The sequence below is a fragment of the Fukomys damarensis genome, unplaced genomic scaffold (assembly GCF_012274545.1).
Source record: "Fukomys damarensis isolate Sample0158 unplaced genomic scaffold, DMR_v1.0_HiC HiC_scaffold_24, whole genome shotgun sequence".
NCBI lineage: Eukaryota > Metazoa > Chordata > Mammalia > Rodentia > Bathyergidae > Fukomys > Fukomys damarensis.
In genome coordinates this window covers 42,133,746-42,159,091 of record NW_022900936.1, presented here as the reverse complement: position 1 = coordinate 42,159,091, position 25,346 = coordinate 42,133,746, and the positions used below count along the sequence as shown (strand labels likewise).

At 35.1% G+C, this 25,346-nt stretch overlaps 1 protein-coding gene across 4 annotated transcripts in view; it reads right to left on the bottom strand.

The window, feature by feature from the left end:
* Positions 1–25,346, bottom strand: part of Epha6 (EPH receptor A6) — an 891,558-nt gene that overhangs the window by 236,820 nt on the left and 629,392 nt on the right. For all 4 annotated transcript variants that reach the window (XM_010644592.2, XM_033768075.1, XM_010644602.2 and 1 more), the window contains one exon: positions 3,432–3,617. In XM_010644592.2, coding sequence (XP_010642894.1) covers positions 3,432–3,617 — 186 coding nt within the window. The remainder of the gene's footprint in view (positions 1–3,431; positions 3,618–25,346) is intronic.

The window sequence follows — 25,346 nt, the reverse complement described above, 5'->3', positions numbered from 1 at the left end:
TTTATCATAACAGGTTAATGAAACTGTGATGTGTATCACACATTCAATTTTTACCAGACATTCTTATTTGTATAATATAGCTTTTAATCATTTCAAGTTTTTTTTGTAAAAGCAATTATATGCACAAATATAACTAGAAGCAAAAATATTCCTGAAAATCTTATATATTTCTTAGAGAAAAAAAACTTACAAGATTAAGTAGTATACCTATTAAGAATTTATAGAACAATTTTGAGATTTTTGATCTATAATTATCTATCACTTTTAAATGAGAGCCTATGAATTTCTTTGACTTCCAAAAATACTCTTATAAGCCTATATTGCATCTTTATCTTCATCAGTATTATCTCTACATAATGAGTTAGTCTTTAGGGAGCATTAATTGCTAGCTATCTCTTAGCTACGTAAAAGCAATCTTGGAACAATTACCATGTATTTATGGGAATGAGGCATGCATTTATTTATATATTTAATTATTGCCTTTCTCCTAACAATGCCATAACATTTGAGTCAAGATGATGATAACAGCATAAACAAATCCACTTCCCTATGTGGGAATTATTTCTTTCTCTATCCTCACTGCCTGCTTTGGCAGCTGCACACCATATTATACAGGGTTCACTCTTACAAATTAAAACTATAGCATCATTGTCATTCCAGTACTGAACCTGTCCTTATATATCCTTACATAACACAAATGAAATCTTCTTTTCTTTCTTCTTTTCCTTAATAGGACAACAACCTTCACTTTTTTTGAATCACAAATTTGGGTAGGTAGAGGTCACTGGTCTCATTTGTGGTGAGATTGTTAGATTGCAATTACTATACTGGTTGTTTGAATATTCATGTAAAATAAACCATTTCAAGTTCTTATTAAATGTGTGCAGTTGATTTAGAATATAACTTCCACTGTTTCATAGGGTTATGTGTTATAAGCTATTTGGTTTCTATGTATCTCAGTTTCTCTCATTTAGATTTTATTGTTTACTAGGTATTTTGAAATGGATATATTTCCTAACTATATTATAGGAGTAATTGCTTTCACTATTTTTACTATTTTTAAAGGCTGTGTTGTGTTTGTAATTCAGATTATTTGTTTAATATTATTTAATTTAGGTAAGATAACTAAAGTGTGAAACTGATTCACTGAGATACAACAAGAAGAAAAAGAAAAGCAAGCAAACATGGGTTTTCTAGTAGGAAGAGCTTCAGTTTAAACACCAATCATGCTATTCTATGTTAGAAGTCCTAAGCCAGTTAACCTGTTTGAACTTCAATTTCTTATCATAAAAATATGGATATTGTCATATCCAAGAGTTGCTGTGAGGATAAAGTGGTGAAGATGTTTGTGACATGGTGGCATGGGTAGTCATCAATAATGGCTAAACACTTCAGCTGGCTTACTATGAGCCACATGTGATGTTAAAAAGAAGAGAACTGGAATGCTCCAGTCAATGCTACAATGGGTTATTTTGATCCCATTTTACAGATATGGAAGTAAAGAATAGAGATGTTAAATTATACAAAGCTTCTTAAATGACAGAAGAATTCTAATTGGGATTCATCTTATTGTTTCCCATTGCTATATACCAAACCACCCAAATTTAATGCCTTATAATAACCATTTTATTCTGTCTTATAATTCTATGGATTGGCTAGATTGAGCTGAGTGGCTTCTTTACTACAACTGCAGCCATCTGGTTGTGGAAGGGATTAAAGGTGGAGTGTAATGTCTGAGATGGCTCATATATAAAACTGGCATTCAGGGCTCTCTACTGGGAGCTCGGTATGTGGCTGACCGGAGCACCTCAGTTCTCTCTGCAGCACTGCTGTGGCCTTGTCACATGGACCGCCTTCACTCAGCTGGAGTGGGGTTCCAGGAAGAAGCAGCATTGCAGGGCAAACTGCAGTGTGTAAATATGTAAAATGCCTCCACTTGTATCACACTTGTTCATGTCCCATTGGCCAAACTTAGTCACACAGATATTCAGAGTCAGTGTGAGAAACAACTACACAAGGTCACGAATACGGAAAAGTCCCATTCAGGTCATTAAAAGCTCCCTGTACCTTTGTTACCCAGAGCACTCTTTTCTGCCTTTCAAACAATCATGGCCATGGGCCATTTGCTCCTTGTGACAGCACGTGGGCCAAGGCCTTCTGAGGATTTAGCAGTTGCCGACACACTCAATTGCATGTTTTTAGCCAACTTTTATTATTATTATTTATTTATTTTAATTCTTTAAGTTTATTGGTACATTTCAGGTATACAGTATGATGACATTCATCATTGGGGATTTGTTCCTATACATATTTTATCTTGGTTCTCTTTTTCCCCATTCCCCTGCCTCCCTTCAACCCTTCCGCTCCTCCCTATTTACAAACAATTGTTCCCATTTTTTCCTTTTCTCATGTTTTTTTCCTTTCCCTTCCTTCTTTTCCCCACCCCTTCCCACTTGCCTTTCCGCTTTGGACCTTTTCTTTCTATTTCTCATTATCTATTATACATTTTTATCCTCTTTACAGTCTTAATTTCTCACATCAGAGAAACTATTGCTTTGCAATATGACATAAAATTTCAACATCCTGCAAATTGTTTTTAGAAATTTCAATTGTATAAAAGAAAATATTTCTCTTAAGGATCTAAATTACTTTTATGATATTTTAAATGTCATTTGGGGGGATTTATATATTTAATTCATTATTGAATACTATGAGAAGAAATATTGTTACATTTTATACCTTATTTAAATAAAAATGAGGGGCTGGAGATTTAGCTCAGTGGTTTGGTGGCCTGCCTTGCAAGCCCAAGGATCAGAGTTCAATCCCCGGCACCCCCCCTCCCCCCAAAAAAGAATATACAGCAATCTATGTTTTTAGAGTACTTTATGATTAATTTTGGATTTTTTAGAAATTTTCTTTCAAAGAATGGACTTGATCCTACTATTTATAAGAGCAGGAGCTTTACTTTAGAAACTAATTCTTTTTCATTTTTATCAATTATGATTATTTTTAATGGTATTTATGTAGATGGTTTCATTCAAAACATTTTTGTTGAAATGTTTTACTCTAGATAAAGTATCTATATTTATATATAATTTTTATTTCTAAACAGTAGTATTTAACCTGAATGACTCACAATATTGAAACTATTCCTTTTATTAATATTGATGCTCAGAAAGAAATATAATTCTTTATTCTTGACTTACTGACTTCAACTAAATTTGTAACGCTTTATAGTCAATACCATTTCAAAGCAATTTGGCAACCAATGCAAACTCTGATAATGTCATAGCCTAGAATCAAATTCTGAGGGGTAGTTTCAGAAGATGATATCTCAACAGAGTTATTGCTTTGATGACTGTGGCATTGTTATTAAGTTTTTAAACAAATTCACATTGATAAATAAAGATGCAAGAAAATCAGAAACTTACTTTTTGTGACAACACCTTCTAGGCGAATGATGTTTGGGTGGTCAAATTGACCCATGATGCTCGCTTCTCTTAGAAAATCTCTTCTTTGTCGATCCATGTGGCCACCTTTCAAAGTTTTAATGGCAACTGGGATTTCTCTTTTCCCTGGTGTCTTCAAACGCCCACTGCAGACTTCTCCAAATTCACCTTAAAATATGAACAAAAGCAGTTATTTGTTTAAACAGAATACTTGTATTTCAAAAATATCAAATTGCCATTAAGTGTTACTCTTAAAAAAATAAGAATGTGAATCTCAATTCTATTATTTTCACATGAAGATTTCTTTCTTAAAAATCCAGTTTGGACAATATGCTTGATCAATAGTATTTATTCATTACCATGTCAATATTCATTAATCATGGAATGCATTTTCATATGCTATATCACAGGAGTTACCACTGAGTGATATCTCTGATTTGCTAAGAAGTTATGATTAGTGGAGTGGGTAATACTAATGTAAGTCTATGGAAAAGCAATCACTACAAACATTTCCTGTTCCTGTTCACAATTCTCATGCATGAACCAAATGCTCTTATTCAGGGAATCCACTAGGTATAGGTGATTTGGTTCCCCTGGTTAAAATGTCTGGGTTCATTGACCATTAAAAATTGATGTTGGGGCCAATTAATATATGGACATATAAACACACACAATCTCAACAATAGTTAGTGATTATACAACCTAAATTACAAGCTGCATGGACAGAAATACTAATACAATAGATTGGGTTATGGTTTTTTCCTAGCTTCAGTGGATGTATGAACAATAGCAAAATATTAATTTAGCAATCATTTAGTATGTATGTATATGTACCAGTGTTAACTTGCTCTAAATTTCAAAGAAGTCTAAAACATTACCTCTGTTCTCCTGAGCTTATACAACCTAGAAGGATAACTGAAATGCTTCAGGATCAATCACTATAAATTCTGCATTTGTAAAAATTCAGTAATATTTTGAAACACAACACCTGGCATGAACTAACAATCCATGTGATTTTTTTTCCCATTCACATTTCATGGAAAGTCAAATAAACTTTTGAATATAATGAAATCAATGAGAACTCTGTTGGTATTTTATCAAGACAGACATAGTGATAATTTTCTTTGGTTTTCTGTTGCCTAAAATTCATGTATCTTATTAACACCAAGCAGGTGTTTTCTTCATGTAAAGATTTGCAAGATCTAGCCGTCATCACACTTATTTCATTGGCACTAAGTATAGTTGATTCAATTAAAGATCTGAGATTCCTAGTGCATTCTTTAGGCAAAGTCCAAAGAGCTAAGTCACAGAATTTATTAAAATATATCCTCAGTAGGTGTGAATGCATCAGACATATCAGGAAGCCAAGAAAACATATTTTAAGCTAAATGTAATTTCAGATGCTGCCAAAGACTGATTCATTATTTCCCTTATAGAGGGCCTATGTGTAACCTGGCTTACAGGGATATGGTGTTAAGTAAGTACTTTGTTTCTTTTACAATACATAGTTGCAATCATAATTACAACAATAGGTCCTATATAGTGCTTATCATGTGTTGTCTAAGAATTTAAAATATATTTTAATTTCCACATCAAACCTTTGAAATAGTTACTAGTATTATTTAATTTATGGATGAAAAAACATGATCTAAGAAAAACGATCTGAGTAACTTGTCTACAGTGACAACTAAGAAGTGGAAGAGCTCTCCTTGGAATCTAGCCCATCTGGCTTCTTCCTTGTAATCACAATTCTTTGCTCTTGGGCTATATATCATTGTTAATATTTTCTTGTGCTAATATGCTAAATTCCCCATTGGTAACAATGTCTTCAAGCCAATGCTTGTCTAGTGTTTAAATACATCAGATGGATATTTGGACAGGTGGATGGAATGATAAAGCTAATAACCTATGAACCCTTTACTAATAAATGACAATGGAAATGTAGTTCATATATGGTGTATGCTAGATGATCTGAAAAAAATGCCTTTGTAATTTTGAGAGAAAAGACAAGTATGTCCAGAGTAATTGATCTTCTGCCACTGACAGTGCATTCACTAGCTAACAGCCCCAAGTTATCTCCTTGGACAGTAGTAAAATCTTTCTGGACAAGCAATTTTTCTGGATAATATATAGAATATTTAAATATCAATTAGTATTGGATTTTCCATGTAGGGTCTATATACTTGAATTATAACTGTGAGGAAAGGATGCAGGCAATGAGATGCTGCTTGGAGGACTGTCCAATATCACTATCACTTGAAGGCTTCTCAAAATTTTATTCCTCATTTTCTGAGAGTCTGGCTCCCCCTCACCTTCAACTCTTGAAGAGTCAGAAAAGCCAAGATCCATCTTCCTGAGTTAAAAAAATCAAGTATGATGAAATATTTCTTTGACCAAACTTGCTGTTTCCACCCAAAAGGAGTAATCTCCACTACAGGTTGTCTCTTCTCCTCTTCCCTATGTACACCCACTGTAATGATTCTTTATATCAATGGCTCTTTTTTGATTTTGTGGTGCTAACCCAGAGCCTCCTATATGCTAGGCAAGCACTCTATCACTGAGTGCAGCCCCAGTTTAGGCATAATTTCTTTTTAGCAGTAAAGGCTGAGCTTTGATGTGTCTTCAGAAGAAAGCTTTCCAGTCATCTTTCCATGTAACTTATCTTCACCAGCTCATCCTTCTAACAGAGAAGGCGTGGAGGGAGAGACAAAGGGAGAGGGGAAGGAGAGAGAGAAGCCTCTTCCTTTGAGAAGTTGGCTTTGAAAAGCTGGCTGTGAGAGTTAGGCTATTTTATTCTCCTATCAGATATAATACTAACCTCAGACAAGGCTACTGTAAAGTCATGATAAAAGGAGACAAAGTAGGGTTAATTCATAGTTTTATCTAAGGCAAGACAGAGACAAGGTCACTGAGCCACCCCCACATAACATACACCCCTCTCTCTTGGCTAAAATGAATGCTACTTTTTAAAAATTCATAGTTTTTTGTGTTTTTTTTCAGTATCAGGGATCAAACTCAGGACCTTGCACTTGCCAGACATGTGCAGCTCTACTGAGCTACATCCCTGGCCCCAAAATTAATAGTTTTATTTTTATATTCTTATTTTAGTCTACCTTCCCAGTATTTAAGATTTATAAGATATTATTCTATACCAAAATACTATACTATTCTCAGATTAAGGCACACTATTGAGCTATTTCAATAGTTGGAGAAACTTGATGGAGAGACACATATAGGCCTACTTTAAGTTCTCTCTGTTCTGCTCCAGCAGATAAGGTTTCCTAGCCAAACAACCCTCTTTATCCAACAGATGAGTTGCAGGGCCTCCTTATCCTAATTAGCTAGCCTGGAGAATGATTCACACAAGCCAGTTATACCTTCTTGTAGGAGTCAGTGTTATATCTCCTTCTTAATACCACAAAGCATGCATCTCACAATCCTAGTTGTTCACTCTGTTCCTAATTTTAACTTCCACGTGACCCTGCTGGCTTATATATACATACATACATATATATATATACATATATATATATTATTTTTTTCAGGACAAACCTGATGATCTCTGCCCCATAGAAGATCTTAAAGGGGGTTTCATGTAGGCACCAGCAGCCCCTTTTCTGCTACATGCCTGGAGTTAGCTAGTCAGTATAGGGAACTGAGGGGAGAGGCCCCAATACAGACTTGATGGCCTCTATCCTAAAGCAGAAACTAAAGAGCCCTAGAGTTCAGCTCCAATTTCTCTCATCTGCAGTCTGCCCCACAAAGGGATTTTCTGGGATTCTGAAACACCACTGCTGTTTTTTTAGGCCTGTCAATATCAGTCCCAAGGTAGATTCTAAAACAGCTCTGAACCTGTTTTACTCACTCACAACTGTGGCCTTGGAGTGTCTCTCCAAAGCCAGGGTAGTATTAGAAGATATGTCTATCTGAGTTTATCTGACAGGCTTACCAAGCTCTGTCTGAAATAGAATTCTCAGCCCTGGATTTTTGTTCTGGTCATTCTTGTCTGGAGAGAGAAAGTTAGCCTACCTGAGGGGCTGAAGGACAGGGTATCTGACAGTGCCCTGAAAACTGATGCTCTGACCTTGGTGTCACCGTGGATCTTGAAATTAACCTGCATATCAGCTCCAGCCCTTCCCAATCTCAGTCTTAGTGTAGGTCTGCTCACCCAGGAATTCACTGGGAGATATCTTTTTTCCTAGAAACAATGCCTGAAATTTTCAGGCTTGGCTGTATATATGGAAAAATCTTGTCTCCATTCAAATCCATTTCAGTCTTTGACCAGCACAGTATGGTTTGGCCAGGGTCCTATTCCACAGTGTAGTAGAATTCCTCCCAAAGAACTAGAGGAAGCCATACATATCAGATATGTGGTAAGTGACCTGCCATCTAAGAACCCCAAAGCAGACCATCATTTCAGCACCATCTCACAGATCAAAGTCCCAGTGTACCCAGGGAACAAATAAGACTTATGTTTGCTCGAACTCCAAGTACCAGACCCACCCTGTGATCTTCATGGTAGACTCAGTGTCAGCCATGAAGTTCATATCTCACCCTGCTCAACTATGATCCCAGAGAGAATGCTGTCAGCCAAGAATTCTTACAGGACAAAAGTTTACATTGTCAAAACTAGAAAGACTGAAAGAGGATTCACTTCCTTCAAATGCACATATTTGAATGCAAGGACACATAAATAACAAAGAATCAGCACATGACACTACTGAAGGAAACTAATAAAGCTCTAATATCCAACACCAATGACATGGGATATGAATTGCCTGAAGAAAAATCAAAATAATCATTTTAAAGGAGCAATGAGTATAAGAAAAGAGGTAGAAAATAAAATGAAATTAGTAAACCAATGCATAAACAAAATGAGATGTTTAATAAAAAACACTAACTACAAAAATGAACAATGCATAAGATTCTAATAAGATTACTGACATTTAGAAATGGGAGGAAAGGAGCTAAAGGTGTAGGGAAGGTGTGATACGTAGGGGAAGAACAAAAAGGGAAAAGAAAAAAATGTGAGAGAATGAAAAGATGAAAATAAAGTGTTTGTAGATGGGGAGGGGAGGAGGGGGTGAAGGGAGGGCAGAGGTAAGGGGAAAAAAATGAGAATCAAGACTTGCCATGTAAAGGTACATGATCCCAACAATGAATGTAACTGTACTGTATCCCTAAATGTACCAATAAACTCAATTTAAAAAAAAAAAAAAAATGAACCAATCCGAAATCTTAGCATTGAGCCAGAGGCCCATCCCTTAGAATCAGTAAGTGTGCACAGATCCCAGGGAGCAGCTGTGTGGACCAGAACAGTGTGGCTGCAGGCAGATCCCAGTGAGGGCTCTGCCCCAACCCGAATGGCTTGAGTACACAGGCTACAGCCAAGGGCCTGCCTGAAAAAGAGCTACATAGGACACAAGCAACAGCCAGACTCACCCCAATACCATTGATAAGTACATGGAGACCCTAACCTGAAGCCTTCTCAGACAACAGGAATGGGGGAGCACAGCACCCAGGCAAAGGCCCCCCTAGACAACAGGTACATAGGGGCCACAGCAAGAGGAACACCTAGATACCATTGCAAATGTGCACAGGCCCCAGCCAGAAACCCACCCGGACAACAAGTCAGCTCAGGTATCCAAAGGGTCACCATTCTGAATCCAGGAATTGGTGTACTGGTGAATAGTGAGAAAAGGGCACTTGGTCACTTGCTGAGAAGTGGAGACCACTGGGCAAGCAAAAAGTTGTCTCAACAAAGACACAGTAGGCTGCATCTGTTGAAATGAGAAGACACATAAAGAAGATTCAAAACCACATATCCAGAGCATGTAAGGGAGACCCAAAGGGAAATGAGATGCAGTAGTCTGATACTCAACCATCTGGACTCCCCCAATTGGCAACAAAAGATATGTGGAAAAAAATGAAATCAGAAATAGTTTCTCAGATAAGAGCAAAGATTGTGCCCATTGTGCAAGGCATGATTAATAAATCTATAGTAGACCCAGATAAATATATAGACAAGCTGAGAATCATGATGGAGTTGTAACATAGGAAAAAAATGGAATTCATAACACTGATGCAAACAGATTTTCAGAAGATTAAAAACACCAATGAAAATTTATGCAGCAGAGCAAGCCAATGCAAGGGCAAAATTTCAGATATAGAAGATAGGATTGCAATTAGTGACCAGGAAAAGAAAAATTTCTTAAAAACAGTAATGGACTATGAGAAATCAATCCAGCAGCTGCTGGACAATTCAAAGAATATCAAAAGGCTGATCAGAGTCAATGAAGAAACAGGAGAGAGTGAGGATGACATAAAAAATGGTTCACAGAAACAATGGCAGAAAACTTGCCAAGTAGGGGAAAAGAACTTTACATACAGATAAGGGAAGCTTGTGGCCTCCAACTAACCATGATCAAAAAAAGTCTAAAGATAGGCTTGTAATTGTTAAGATTCCAGAAACCTAACAGAAGAACAAAATTCTACAAGCAGTCACAGAAAAGAAACAAATCACATGCAAATGAAAGCCCATCAGAATCACAGCAGACTTTTCAACACAAACACTCAAGGCAAGAAAGGCCTGGAGTGAGGAATTTGAAGTCCTAAAGGAAAACATACTTCAACCTAAATTGATGTACCGTGAAAAACTATCTTTCAAAATTGATGGAGAAATAAGATACTTTCATGACAAAAAGCACCTTAGGAACTTCATGAATACAAAAGCAGCACTCCAAAAATTTTTAAACACTATCCTAGGGAAAGACAATGAGAATCGCAATCCCAGGAAGCCCAGAAAAATGAATCTATCAGCAATGACAAGAAATTAAATGCAAGGGGGAGAATCCAACAACAAGAAAAAGTCATAACAAGCATAAGTCAATACATATCAGTGATAACCATCAACATTTGTGGTCTCAATTCACCAATCAAAAGAAAGAGACCAGCAGAATGGGTCAAGAAGTAAGATCCAACATATACAATATAAAAGAAACACACTTAATTAAAAAAGAATCTCATAGACTGAAATTAAAGGGTGGAAAACAATACTTAATGTGACAGGAACCTGAAAAAAACAAGAGTAGCTATCCTCTTTGCAGTTCAAGTGGATTTCAAACCAAATCTGATTAAGAAAGATGAAGAAGGATACTATATCCTTATAAAGGGAACAATCCTAGAGGAAGAGGTGACAATCATAAATATAGATACACCAAACACTAGTGTTCCCAACTAAATAAAACAAATACTAAAGGACATGAAAAATCAAATGAACATTAATACAATTATAGTGGTGGATATCAATACCCCATTGTCACAAATAGATAGATCAACCAGACAGAAAATAAACATCAAAATAGTAGAACTCAATGAAACTCTAGAACACATGAACTGAACAGATGTTAACAGAGTGTTCCACCCCACAAAATCAGAATACACATTCTTTTCAGCTGCACATGGGTCATTCTCCAAAATAGATCACATACTGACTCATAGAACATGTTTAAGTGAGTGCAAAGGAATCGAAATTTTCTCCTGTATATTAGCATACCATAGTGTCATTAAATTGGAGATCAATAGCAAAAGAAACCACAAGAATTTCATAAACACATGGATGTTGAACAACACACTTCTGAATAATCAATGGGTCACAGAGGAAATTAAAGAAGAAATCAGACAGTCCCTACAATTAAATGACAATGACAGTACAACATATCAGAATATATGGGACCCAATAAGACCGATCTTATGAGGGAAATTCATAGCAGTAAAAACACACATTAGAACAGAGAAAGCTCAATTAAACAACCTGATGATGAACCTCAAGCTTCTAGGAAAAAGAGCAGGACAAACTCAAAACTCATACAAAGGAGGAAATTATAAAGATGAGAGTAGAAATGCAACAGAGACTAAGAGAACAATACAAAAAAATTGATGGAGCCAAGAGTTTGTTCTTTGAAACAATAAACAAAACTGACAAACTCTTAGCCAAATTTATTTAAAAAAGGAAGGAAAAGGCTCAAACTCATGCAATGAGTAATGAAAAGTGTGAAATTACAATGGACCCAGCAGAAATCCAGGATCATCAATTCCTACTTTGAGAACCTATACACAAATGAGATGAAAATCACAGAAGAAATGGACAGATTCCTAGATACATATGAATGAAGTTGACCTAAAAATTCTAAACAACCAATTATCAATCAATGAAATTGAAAACATAGTTAAAAACTTATCAACTAAGAAAAGTCCAGTTCTTGATGGCTTCACTGCTATATTCTGTAAGACATTTAGAGAGGAACTACTGACACTCCTGTTTAAACTCTTCAATGAAATTGAAAGGAAAGTAATACTCCTGAATAAATTCCTGGAAGGAAGCATCACCTTGATCTCCAAAGCAGAGAAATAACTAACTGAAAAAGAGGCCAATCTCCCTAATGAACATGGATGCAAAAATCCTTAATAAGATACTGGCAAATAGAATGTAAAAGATCATCAAGAAGATCATATACCCTGACCACATGGGATTCATCCCAGGTATGCAGGGATGTTTCACATACACAAATCAGTAAGTGTAATATACTGTATTAACATAACCCAGGACAAAACCATATGATCATCTCAAAAGATTCAGAAAAAGCATTTGACAAAATCCAACACACATTTATCTATTCCAAAAATTTGGAATAGATGATCTCTACCTCATAATCTGATAAAAGCAACTATGAAACACCAACAGTCAATATCATACTAAATGGTCAAAAACTGAAATCCTTCACACTGAAAACAGAAACAAGACAAGGATGTTCACTATCACCACTTCTGTTAAATATAGTTTTGGAAATATTATCCACAGTAATTAGGTAAGTGCAAGAAATAAAAGGAAATGAAGAAGCCAAATTGTCATACTTTGCAGATGACATGGTATTCTACTTAAAAGACCCCAAGAATTCCACCAAAAGTCTTATAGATTTAATAACCAAACTCAGAAAAGTAGGTGGATACAGGGCCAACACACAAAAATTAATAGCTTTTCTGTACATGAAAAACAGACTCACTGAGAGAGAAATGGGGCAAACAATTCCTTTCACAATAGTATCCTAAAAATTGAAATACGTAGGAAGCAACCTAACCAAAGAAATAAAAGATTTCTACTCTGCAAACTATAGCACTCTTAAAAAGGGATTGAAATAAAGTTTTTGTAAATAGGGAAGTGAGGAGGGGGTGAAGGGAAGGCAGAGGTATGGGGAAAAAATGAGAAGCAAGACCTGTCATGTAAAGGTACAAGATCCCAATGATGAATGTAACTGTACAGTATACCTAAAAAGTACCAATAAACTCAATGAGAAAAAAAAAGAGATTGAAGAGGATATCAGAAAATGGAAAGATATCCCTTGCTCCTGGGTAGGAAGAATCAGTGTAGTAAAAATGGCCATACTTCCAAAACTGCTATATAGATTCAATGCAATACCAATTGAAATTCCAGCAGCATACTTGACAGGCCTTGAGAAAACAATACAAAAATTCCTTTGGAACAAGAAGAAACCTAGAATAGCAAAAGCAATTCTAGGCCATAAAGACAAGGTAGGGGGGTATCACAATCCCTGATTTGAAACTATACTACAAAGCTACTGTGGTAAAAACAGCATAATACTAGCAAAGAAACAGACCTGAGGACCAGTGGAACAGATTAGAAGATGCAGAAACAAGTCCAGACACACTTAGCCACTCATCTTCAACAAAGGAGCTAAACACCCTTACTGGAGGAAATATAGCCTTTTTAAGAAATGGTGCTGGAAAACCTTGGTATCAACTTGCCAAAGATTAAAACTAGACTGATATCTCTCACCATGAACTAAACTAAAATTGAAATGGATTAAAGATCTAAGTATTAAAACAGAAACACTAAACCAGCTGGAAAAGAGGTTAGGTAGAACTCTTGAAGACATAAAGGAAAAGACTTTATGAATAACACCTCAGTTGTCTCTGAACTAGCAGAAACAATCAACAAGTGGGATCTCTTCTTATTAAAAAGCTTCTGCACAGCTAGACAAACAACCAAAAGTGTGAAGAGACAACCCACAATGCGGGAAAAACTTTTTAGCAGTTCTTCCTCAGACAAAGGTCTATTATCTAGAATATAAAAAGAACTTTAAAAAATCTGCCCCCCAAATTTAAAGTCCCAATCCAAATTGGGCATCTGAAATGAACAGACATTTCTCAGGTAAAGTAGAAATAACAAACACTTGAAAAATAGTCACCATCACTCGCCATTATATTCATGCAAATGAAAACAACTCTGAGGTTCCGCTTCACCTCACAAAGAATGGCTTTATCAAGAAATCAACCAATAACAAATGCTGGTGGTGCTGAGGGGAAAGAGGAACACTGCTTCACTGCTGCTGGAAGTGTAGATTGGTGAAAACACTGTGGAGATCAGTATGAAGATACATTAAAGAACTAGGATTGGAACTTCCATCTGACTCAGCTATTCCCCTGCTAGGTATCTTTGCTAAAGAATTAAAAGAATCATACCACAGTGATATATCCACACCCATGTTCATAACAGCACAACTTGTGACAGCTAAAATTTGCAAGCAGCCCAACTGCCCATCAAAGGGAGACCGGATTAAGAAAATGTGTGTGTTTTTTAAAAAAATAAAATGGAACACTACTCAGCTATAAAAAATAAGAAATTAACAATCTTTATAGCTAAATAGATGCACAATGAGGTGATACTCAAGTAAAATAAATAGGACACACATATAAATACTGAGTAGCTTCTCTAGTGTGAGAAACTGAAAGCGTAAATAAAGACTAAAAGGTATAATAGATAACATGAAATAGGAAGAAAAGGGAAAAAGGGGAAGGGGAAATTGGAAGAGTAGGTGAAAGGAAAGAAGGGAATGGAATTAATATGAGAAAATGAAAAAAAATGAAAACATAGTCTTTGCAGATAGGGAGGGAAGGGTTGAAAGGAGGGCAGGGGGATGGGGAAAAATAAGAAACAAGATTCATTATGTTAAGGGACAAATTTCCAACAATGAATGCCATTATATTGTATCCCTTAAATGCACCAACAAAATTAATTTTTAAAAATTACCTTTATTCAAGCATTCTACAATATACCCACATATCAAGGTATTATATTATAGGCCATAATGTATCTGATTATATGTAAGTGAAAAATAAAATTTAAATCCAAGATATTGTTACAGAGTTGTTTTTGCTGTTTGAGGGTATCTAATTTAGAGTAAATCCCTGCTTGCTCTACCCTCTTCTGAATTTCCCAACCAAAGCCCAAATCCTACTTAGGTTCTTCTAAATATCCTCTAACTGATATGTGCTACAGTTGCACATAGTGTGTTTTCTTTTTTTTTTTTTTTTTGCTTAAGTGAGCAATAAATACAACTTGTTTAACAATATTGTGTTCCTGTTGCTCTTTCGTTTGAATATTATGATATTTATTGCATAGCCCTTTTAAATACTTGAAATCATCTTTGAATCCATTTTTGTTGACTCATTTGTTAGCCATCTCTCCATTTCAACACTTCCCCATAGCTCCATCGGGTCTACTATAAGTTTTGAAGACATTGCCCTGATTGCTTCTACTATCTGTTGTACTCACAGTACCTGATATATGATAAATAAAATTATAATATTTGTTGCATAAATAAAATATGAATGAGGAGAAAATAATTCTAGGTTCAAACTTATGGATCTTAGAGTAGATGTAGCTGACAGAGAATTTTTCAATATGCAAATATTTTTAAAAAGGTGCATAGTATCTTGCATTCTTTCTTCATGTAGAGTAGGAGATAGTTCAAAACCTTTTGTCTCTAGTTTTATTTATTTGATTACTTTATATAAAATTTAACTTCTTATAATCTGTTTTCTGAGTGTAAAGGCAATAAAAAAAACAGCAAGTGTTACATAAAGGAGTTACAAAAAGAGGCATAGAGGAACAACATGTAATATTAAGTTTTTAATTCCTTTTTAGAGGGCCATTCTAGTCTCTGGAGGTCTTAAGGTAAACTCCACTATTATTAATGTTATCAGGAGAATCACCTATCCAGTGCTCTTCACTCACTGCCTGTCCTTCAAGGATGGATACCAGCATCTTTATAACTAATTCTGTTCTGATTTCTTCCAACTGCATATGAAAAAAGAACAACTTTTGAGGAAAATGTGTAATCAAACATCCATTGAACTGATATTTTAATGCTTCTGATTCATCTTAACAGAAAGGCTCAACAAAACGCAAGGTTTCTCCTGCTTAAAAAGGCTGGTCAATATTAGGAGTGGACTGAGACAAGGGGCAGGATAGGATCTTGGAAGGTAAGGACTCTTTCTGGCTTCACAACTAATTTATGTCTTCAGAGGAAGTTGATTTACTTTCCTTTGCTCCTGTATCATTGTGGGTGGACAAAATACCTAATACATATCTACTTATTAAAGGTACAGATTAATCTAGAAATATTAATACTCTAGGTATCTGCATCTTAGAAAAGTTCCATGTAAACAGTCCTTTAAAATTACATTAACATCGTAGAAGATTTTTAATATGCCAATCTCAGTATCTTTCATTTCTGGGTCCAGAAACTCTAGATTACAGAGTAGGAGTTTTTTGTTTGTTTGTTTTTTGAGACAGGGTCTCACTATGTAGTTGAGATTGACCTGGAACTCACTGTGTAGCCCAGGCTGGTCTCAAACTCAGAGCGATACTCCTGCCTCAGCCTCCCAAGTGCTGGGATTACGGTCATGCGCCACCATGCCTGGCCCAGGGTAGGAGTTTTGAAGACTCAAAATGAGGTTAAATTTTTCCTTGGTGACTGAGTTAACCATATCACCATGCCCCCCCACATCATATTTCAAACATTAGAGAGTCTCCTTTTTCTTTTGAGGCAGGTTTTGATTCTTTCCCGCTAAAACATGCTACCAAATATAGTAATGTTTCAAGGAGATTAATTTTTTTTCTACTGAAATAATAATATCCAGTAATTACTTTTTATTGCCAACTCTTATTAATAATGTTTCAACTTTTCAAACTCACTGATACCTCCACCCCTACAACACCTTTTTTATGCAGTGTATTATCCTTTAGCAGATGACCTCTTTTGCAGGCCTGCTTCCTTGCCTGAAGGCATATTGAAAGCACTGCTCTTTAGACTAAAGAATGTTTGCACTTCCAAGCCAGCTCTGCTTGATACTCTGTCAGAACTGAGTTTGTCATTCTGCTATCAGAAGAATCATGTAAGAAACCTAATCTAATGCAAACATCTCTGTGACCCAGGAAAATCATTCCCTGTTGTTGAGTCTTGGTTTCCTTTGTCTATCAAACAACTATTTTGCAGTCATAGGCAGTAAAAGTATATAAAACGCATAGCACTGTCTCTACAGTACTAGTTCCTATTATTGTTACCACCACCTGCAGCTGCCCTTCGGCTATATACACAATGCAAGTAAAATTTGGAACTAATTAAGCCATCTGCTGAGAATTTGGAGATTTGGATAGCAGTGTCGCCAGAGAAGTATGGCTCTGTTCCTGGCTATTTTCTCTTTTTAGTGTACTCACTACCTCAGGTTAATGTTTTTCATCACCACCAACTACTAGCTTTAAGCTGTTCAATTCCAAATCTACATTTACAGCAGAAATTTGTTGTTGAAGTCTGTGCTTGGATTAACACCTGAAAGTCTCCTTGGAAATATTTCATAATCATCTCCCTTATTAGTTTGCTCAGGCTGCCACAACCGAATACCATAGACTGGATAGCTTAAAGAACAGAAATTTATTTTCTTAACTTTCAAAAGGGCAGAAAGTCCCAGATTAATAAGCTGGCAGAGTCAGTACTAGTATGGCTCTCTTACTGGCTTGTAAGCAGCTGCCTTCTTTGTTTCTCCTCATATGGCCTTTTTTGGTGCATATGTGTATTGTGAGAGAGAGAGAGGGAGAGAGAGAGAGAGAGAGAGAGAGAGAGAGAGAGAGAGAGAGAGAGAAAGAAAGAGAGAGAAAAATCTTTAAAAAATGAGGACATCAGTTCCTTTGGACTAGGACCTCACCATTATGACCTCTTTTAACTTTAATTACCCCCAAGAAAGACCAATCTCCAAACACAGTCACACTGGAAGAGTTTTAAGCCTTCAACACAGATTCTTTTTTCTTTTTCTTTCGTTTTTTTTTTTTTTTTATTTTTTTTTTGTCAGTGGGGATCACAATTCAGTCTATAGTATCTACTAATATCAACTTTTCTTCTTCCTTCCTTAGTTCATTTAGTAGCAGGGGTGGTTAAATAATGTAACCCATCATGATATCCACATCCTAATCCACAAACCCTATGAGTATGTTACCTAACTTAGCACAAAGGATCTTAAATATGTATTAAATTAATGATATTGAGAGTGGAGAGTCTGCTACATTAACCAGATGGGCCAATGTGATCACAAAGGCCCTTCAGGAGGGAGGGAGGAAAGACAGAGAAGATGGGGTGGTGAAAATTGAAGAAAAGGAGCCAGGAAGATGTTTGAAGACACAGTATTATAATGTGGCTTTGAAGGCTGAGAAAGAGCCACAAAGATGAATAAAGCAGAAGACCCTTAGAAGCTGAGACAATGACACAGATTCTTCCCTCAAAATCTCTGAACAAATTAGCATTGCCAACACCTTGGTTTTAGTTCAAGATTAATTTTGCATTTTTGACTTCACAAACTATAAAACAATAAACTTCTGGATTTTTAAGAGCTACTATTTTGTAGGGATACACAGATGGCACTAAGAATGGAGTTCACATGGTGAATTCTCAGATTAGTTTCCTTTTTCTGCTGAATAATTAATATCCTTTTAGGAATGATTTCTTAATATTCTCTAAGATTCCCTTTTGTACTCTTTTATCAACAGCATTTCTTTCATTAAACTGTAAGATTCTGTTCATTTATCTCTCCCACTGCACTGTGAAACTTTTGAAGACTGAGATTCTGCCTTTTTTTTTAATCCCCTAGTTTTAGTCATTGTAGACACCACAGGTAACTGCTATTACTGAATGTTTGATTATGCAGATATCCTCCTGACTGACCACCTGCATGACTATTTAACCATCTGAAAGGATGCACTAAACATTTTCAAGGGTTACTTGAGAAGGAAACCTTTGAGAAGAGACCATCATTTACCCAGTATGTGAGAATTCCTGCACCAGCACAAATAAGACATTTTGGAATTCAGTGAGTATGTGAAGGGCTATGTTTAGACTGCCATGACTTAGAGAAGGTGTTGTGCTATCAGCTGTAGTAACTAAAATAGAACAATTGCTGATCACTTGTATTAGTGCACTGTACATGTAGGAGAGAAAAATTCAACTCTTTGTATTAAAATGAATACAATACAATTATTGCAAGAGATACCAAAATCAGCATGTTTTAAAAATTATTACAGGAGATTTTTATTATTATTGGCAGAAATAGAAAGTGGAACCTACATGAAGGTCTGGCTCCTAGGTGCTTGGCTTTGGAAGTTACGTTTTGTCCCAGAACACTTGCTCTCTCTCTCTCTCTCTGCTTGTAGCCACCATGAAATGAGCAACTTTGCTTTGCAGGGCCTTCTACCATGATGTTTTTGTCTCAGACTGAGAAACAGTGGAGCCAGCTGAGGGTGTACTAAAACCTCTGAAATCACGAGCTGAAATAAATCTTTTCTCCTTTGTTTTTCTCAGATATTTCATATTTTTGATTTTTTATATATAATGTTATTTGCATCATATTTTTCTTGATTTAATTTTTCAGATTTATACACATTTATTAGTGATTTTAGAACATAGCTTGTTTTTGGCGTTATATTTTCTATTTTAGTCTTTAGAGCTTTACTATTTATTTTCTTACATTTTTTGTGTTTTTACATTTTTGTGGTTTTCTTTTTTTAAATTGTTAACTTGAATACTTAACTCATTAAGTTTCATCATTTCTTAGTCTTTAAAATAAATACTGACAGCTTTATATTTACCTCTGAAGCCTTATATTAGTTTATGCTGTTTTCTTTTCTTGCTTTTTTTTTTTTTTTTTGGTACTGGAGATCGAACTCAGAACATCGTGCTTGCAAGGCTTATCCCATTTTGAGATATAACTTTTTCACTATTATTTCTACAAAATTTCTAAATTATATTTCAATGATGCTTGATTTACTTAAATGACAAATACACTAAAAGTCATCCATGATTATTTAAGATGTTTTTTATTAACATTAATAATTGTGCACTTAAAAAAATAATTGTACATTTTTAAGGAGTATGGAATACATGTATATAGCATGCATCAATCAAATAGGGTAATTATTTCTATTTCCTTATCATATTCTTTGAGGAATCAAATTCTTTTTTGCAAGTTCTTTATAAAATTATTGTGAACTACAGTCACTCCATTGTGCTCTGAAACAATAAAATTTATTCCCTGTATTTAACTGTGTTTTGCTCACCATTATTCAACTTCCATTTATGTTCACTTCCCCTGAGCCTTCCCAATCTCCAGTAATTGCTACTACAAACTCAGATCAAGGTGGTTAGCTTTCACATAGGAATCAGAATCTGTGGTATTTGACTTTTTCCATCTGATTCCTTTTATTGGACATAATGTTTTCCAGTTCCATACATTTTGCTGAACATAATAGCATTTTATTGGCTTTTATGGCTAAATAATGTTCTATTGTGTATATGTATCACTTTTTTATCTATTCAACTGTTAATGGGGTCTGCACTGATTCCATATCTTGGCTATTACAAATAATGCTGCCATAAACATGGGTGTGTTAATAATTCTTTGTTATGTTAATTTAATTTCCATTGGATATACACTCAAAAGTGGGATTCTTAGATAATATAATAGATCTGTCCTTGTGAAGATCTATTCCAGTCATTTCTATTTGGGATCTTACAGTTCTCTTGGATCTGTATAATTTTATCTTTGCCAAAATGGAAATTCTGTTGCTTTTTCATGATTTCTATGTGTTAAGTTTTTCGTTCATATCATGAATTATTATTCCAATTTTATTGACTTATCTTTCTATATTCTTTTTAATCTCATTGAATTTTCTTAGAATCATTCTTTTGATTCTTCATCAGGCATTTCCTCAATTTCCTTTTTTTTTTTTTTAAAGTCAGTTGCTACGGAATTATTGTATTCCTGTGGAGGCATCATATTACCCTGAGTTCTCTTCACTGAGATTTGTGCATTGTGTGAATCAGTTTTCTCTACCATGTTTATAAGGTTCACAAGTTGCCACTTCTTAGTACATTTCTCCTACTCACTACTTCCTAGTATATGAATATAGCAATAGTAATTAGCAAGTAGGTACTGGTCACATTTCAAGGGCTTTATATAAATTAATTTATTTAACAAAGCAGATTACTGAATTAATTATGAAAATAAACACTAGTGGCTGTAAACTTATTTATATGAGCCACTGACAATACAAAGTAAGAATTCAGAGATTTTTTTTCAGGAGAAATCCATATCCTTTAGCATTTCAGGAGGAGACAAGAAAACTCTTCTTGGGCCCGGGATTTGGCTCAGTGATGCCACTGCCTGCCTCACAAACGCAAGGATCAGAGTTCGATCCCCGGTACAGAAAACAAAACAAAACAAACCAAAACAAAAACTCTTTGCTATAATGTCAACTCTTATTACCACTATCCTTGTTAGACTGAATTTCTGCTATAATCTAGTATACTGGTCCTAGGTGCCTTGGAGTTTATTAAATAGTACATGGAACACAAACCTTAAAATTCTTACCATCCTGTCATTTTAAGAACATGTTTCTGAAGCAGATCCTTAGATTTTTTCTTTTGTTTTTAAAATTTTATTTTTTATTAGTACGTTTGAAGTACATAATGATGACATCAACAATGAGGAATTTATACATGTACATAACACATCTTAATTTCTTTTTCCTTTCCTTCCCCACCCTTCATCTCTTGGACTCCTGTCCTTTTGCAAAGGATCTGTCTCTTTGTTTTATATTAGCTTTCATTTTGTTCTTTAATTTATATATAGTTTTAGTTTCTCAGATAAGAAAAATCATTCAATATTTAAATTTATGTGTCTTCATTTCACCTAAGATTATGGTCTCAAGGAAATCTTTAGATTTTAATCCATTCAAAGTCAATACTTTGGGACTGTATCTTTAACTCCAAGTTCAATACTTTTTTGTTTCCCCATATTAGACATGGATAACATAACTTGCCAAAATTAGCTCTGTATATAGTATATAAAAAATAATATGAAAAGATCAACTCTCCCATATGATCTCTATAAAAATATCTGCTAAAACTCCATACACAACATCTATTCTTATTTATGAACTGTTCATGGAATGACTGAAAGATGCAAAAGAAGTATAAATTTCAAGTATTCTCTAATTAAGCCACCATGATTCAGCATTTAACAGTTAGAGAAATTACAAAATAATTTTTAAAACTCTAATGGTATTGGATGAAAGAAGCAAAGAGATAGTATGAATCTATCATATAATTTTTCAAAATTGAGGTTAATAAACTGGAGAATTTTCAGAAATTTAAAAGCATTCCTTTGCAAGTATGTCAAAAGCAGAGCAAAGAAAATGCTAAATATTTACTGTTTTATGTTATTTTTTCTTTCACTGTGTAGAATACTGTGAAGAAATCTGACAGTGTTCATGTTGGAATAAATGAAAGCTGCATGTCACTTGTCATAGGTGCTACTTCTTTTTTATTAGAAAAGAACAACAACCAGAAATCAAGTGTAAAATATATTGTGCTTAGTCTGCAAATTCACAGAAAATTATATCTGTGATTTTATAAACTTATTTCCACATATTCACTAGGTTTTGACAATTAATCAGCCTATTTTTAATCCATTCTTTGCTTTTATATTTTATTTTGCTAAAAGTAAACCCAGTATGTTCTTTAAACAAATAATTTTCGTCCTTTCACATTTTTAGTTGTTTGTAAATATTAAATACTGAAACTTTGTTTAGAAAGATACACTAGAGTTCAAGTGGTCTTATAATAAATTGAAAAAAAATTACATATATAGGTTTAGTGTTAAAAAGCAAATAAAATGTCAGAAATCAGTATTAATTTTATATTAGAAATATATATTTTATTAGAAATGGATATTTATAAATGTTTATTTTTGGAGAGTATCTATTGCTTTTCTCACTTTGCAGACCAATGCCTTATGGGTAAGATGATAGACTAAACACAAGTTTATCCTCTTTCATATGAAGTCTCTTTGACAATAGAAAATTAATCTTCAAGGAAAAGAGGACAAGTGATAGAACTCCAGTGCATACAGCTACATTTTGAAACATGCTGATCATGCTTTCGAGCAACACTCTGAAGTGCTTAAGGGCAATACTGAGGTGCATCAGGGCACAACAAAGAGTACAGGACCATGATTTTGTTGAAAGGAGAAAAGTTCCCTTAACAGAAACAACTGGACTCCTGGATTAGATGTATGCATTATGGTGAAGGGCAGGAGTAAGACTCAGGCCCTAGATCGGGGAAAGGTAGAGTTTGAAATTTTATAAGGAAGAGTTGATCATTAATTCCTATGAAATATCTAGAGACTCTTTTATAGGAAAGAAGAATATTCCCAGGGAATAGTTAAAAAAAAAAAAGATGTTAACATTTGGGGATCTCTAACAAATCAGTCCCCTTACCACCCAAAGTGAGGCCCACAGTGACCCAAGCCTCCAGATCATGCCTAACCCACAAATATAAAGGGAAAACCAGTGATCACCAGACTCATGAGAAGAGAACCTTGTACTGGGGAGAGAGCAAGGCAATAATCTGGAAAACTAGAAGAAAAACACTGGTGTGTTATAAGATGTTTAATCTTAACAGGAAAGTTCTAGATGGTCCAAGAAAAAAATAATCAGAAAATTAAAGAGATATCTGGAAATTAAAACAGCCCCCCCAAAAAAAAACCCAAAAAACAAAAAACAAAAAAACAGCTCAAGAGAATTTTTGAGAGATATATAGAAAGTCTGTCAGAAAAAATAGATCAAATCTTCTCATATAATAACAGTCTGGAACATCAAATATATGAATTTAATTTTAAAAGGGTAGAAGTCTAATAAGGTTTCTATAAATTAGTTATAGAAATTCCAGAGAGAATATTCCCTGCATTACTATGAAATTCCAAGGCAGAATCCTCCTGCCACAGAAACGGCCCACAGGAGTACTGTCACCTAGAAGACAATAAAGCAGGACATTAAACCTCAGAGAAAAGAAATTATTTGGAATTCTATGCCTGCCTGAATTATTTATTAAAAAGACAATTTTTCAGATATGGCATAAGCCTATAATCCTAGCACTAAGGAGATTGAGGCAGGAAGACCATCATGAGTTCAAGGCCAATCTGCATTACAAAGTGAGACCTTGACTCAAAAAGAAAAGATTCCAGAAAATATAATTCTTCTATCAGCTTTTTACTCTTAGGAAGCCAGTGGAGGATTTGTTCTTGGAAAACAAGGATGGCAACTGAGATCAAGGGTTATCGTGGAATGCAAAAGTAAGAACCAAGATCCCAATGATGAATGTAATTGTACTGTATAACTAAAAAGTACCAATAAACTTAATGAAAAAAAAAAGAGAAGAAGAAGTAATGGTTCCAACTTAGATAAACGAGTAGGACAAAGGATAAGACCTATACACTAGTTCAAATGGAAGCCAGGGGAAGAGGCTTTAGGAGTGCAATTGTTCATGTAACTGAGTTTGGGTACACTAAACAATGCATTAGTCTAGAGCAGTAGCTGGCAAACTTTCCTTTCCTTTCCTTTCCTTTCCTTTCCTTTCCTTTCCTTTCCTTTCCTTTCCTTCCCTTCCCTTCCCTTCCCTTCCCTTCCCTTCCCTTCCCTTTCCTTCCCTTCCATTTCTTTTACCCCTATATCTCCCTCCCTCCTTCCCTCCCTCCCTCCCTCTCTCTCCCTCCCTTCCTCTCTCTCTCTCTCCTTTCTTTTCTTGTTCAATGCCCACATAGTGAATATTTTAGGCTTCTGGGCAAATCTGCTTCTTACAAGTACTCAGGTTTGTCCCACAAGAGCAGCTGTAGACGTAGAGTACAAAAATCTATATGGCTGTGTTTCAATAAAACAGGCAATTTTGGCTCTGGCTACAATTTTTCTGACCGTAATCCAAAGTAGATCAGCCATGAATTTCCAGCATCACCAACAAGATATCAGAAAAGCAAATATACTTTGGAGAAAGTGACATCATTAATGGGACTTCCAGACTTCAAAGAATGTCATTTGAAGAAAGACTAACAGCTTAATAGAAAAGACAACTGACTACCATAAGCTTTCATACTAGAAACAGTAGAAAGGGCCAAAACATTTTACAAACATGGGTATGATAATTTGGAAGTAAGCTGTTTTTAAACTCTGCATGTTAGATAAAGGTAAGAAACTACCATACATAAAAAATAGTGCCTATATCTGTGGAAAGAAGATATAGAGGCAAACATAATATTGAAGATATAAAAGTACCATCAACTCCAAAGGAAGGACATATATTGAAAGGAGAGGAGATAAGAGTGTTTGAGGAAGCTGAGTCTCCATCTGTGATAACAGGAATGAATAGATAATCTTTAAAGTATGAAAGTAATCATCTGAATGTTAAAAGTTTTGTCATAGATCAACAAGAACTGGAGTGGGATGGTCAAGGGAAGGAGCGGTGTCCTTGTCCTTTTCATTACAAGCCTGCCTCTCTCTCTCTCTCTTTAAAAAATAGAAAAATAGTCTCTATAACTGTGATGGAAATCTGTCATCCTCTAATTCTGTTGACTGCTGCTTTTGTGGAGAATGTGGTTAGTCTTCACAGAGTAACAGTGTAAATTACCTCTATTTTCTAGTATTATAAACATTGTTCCATA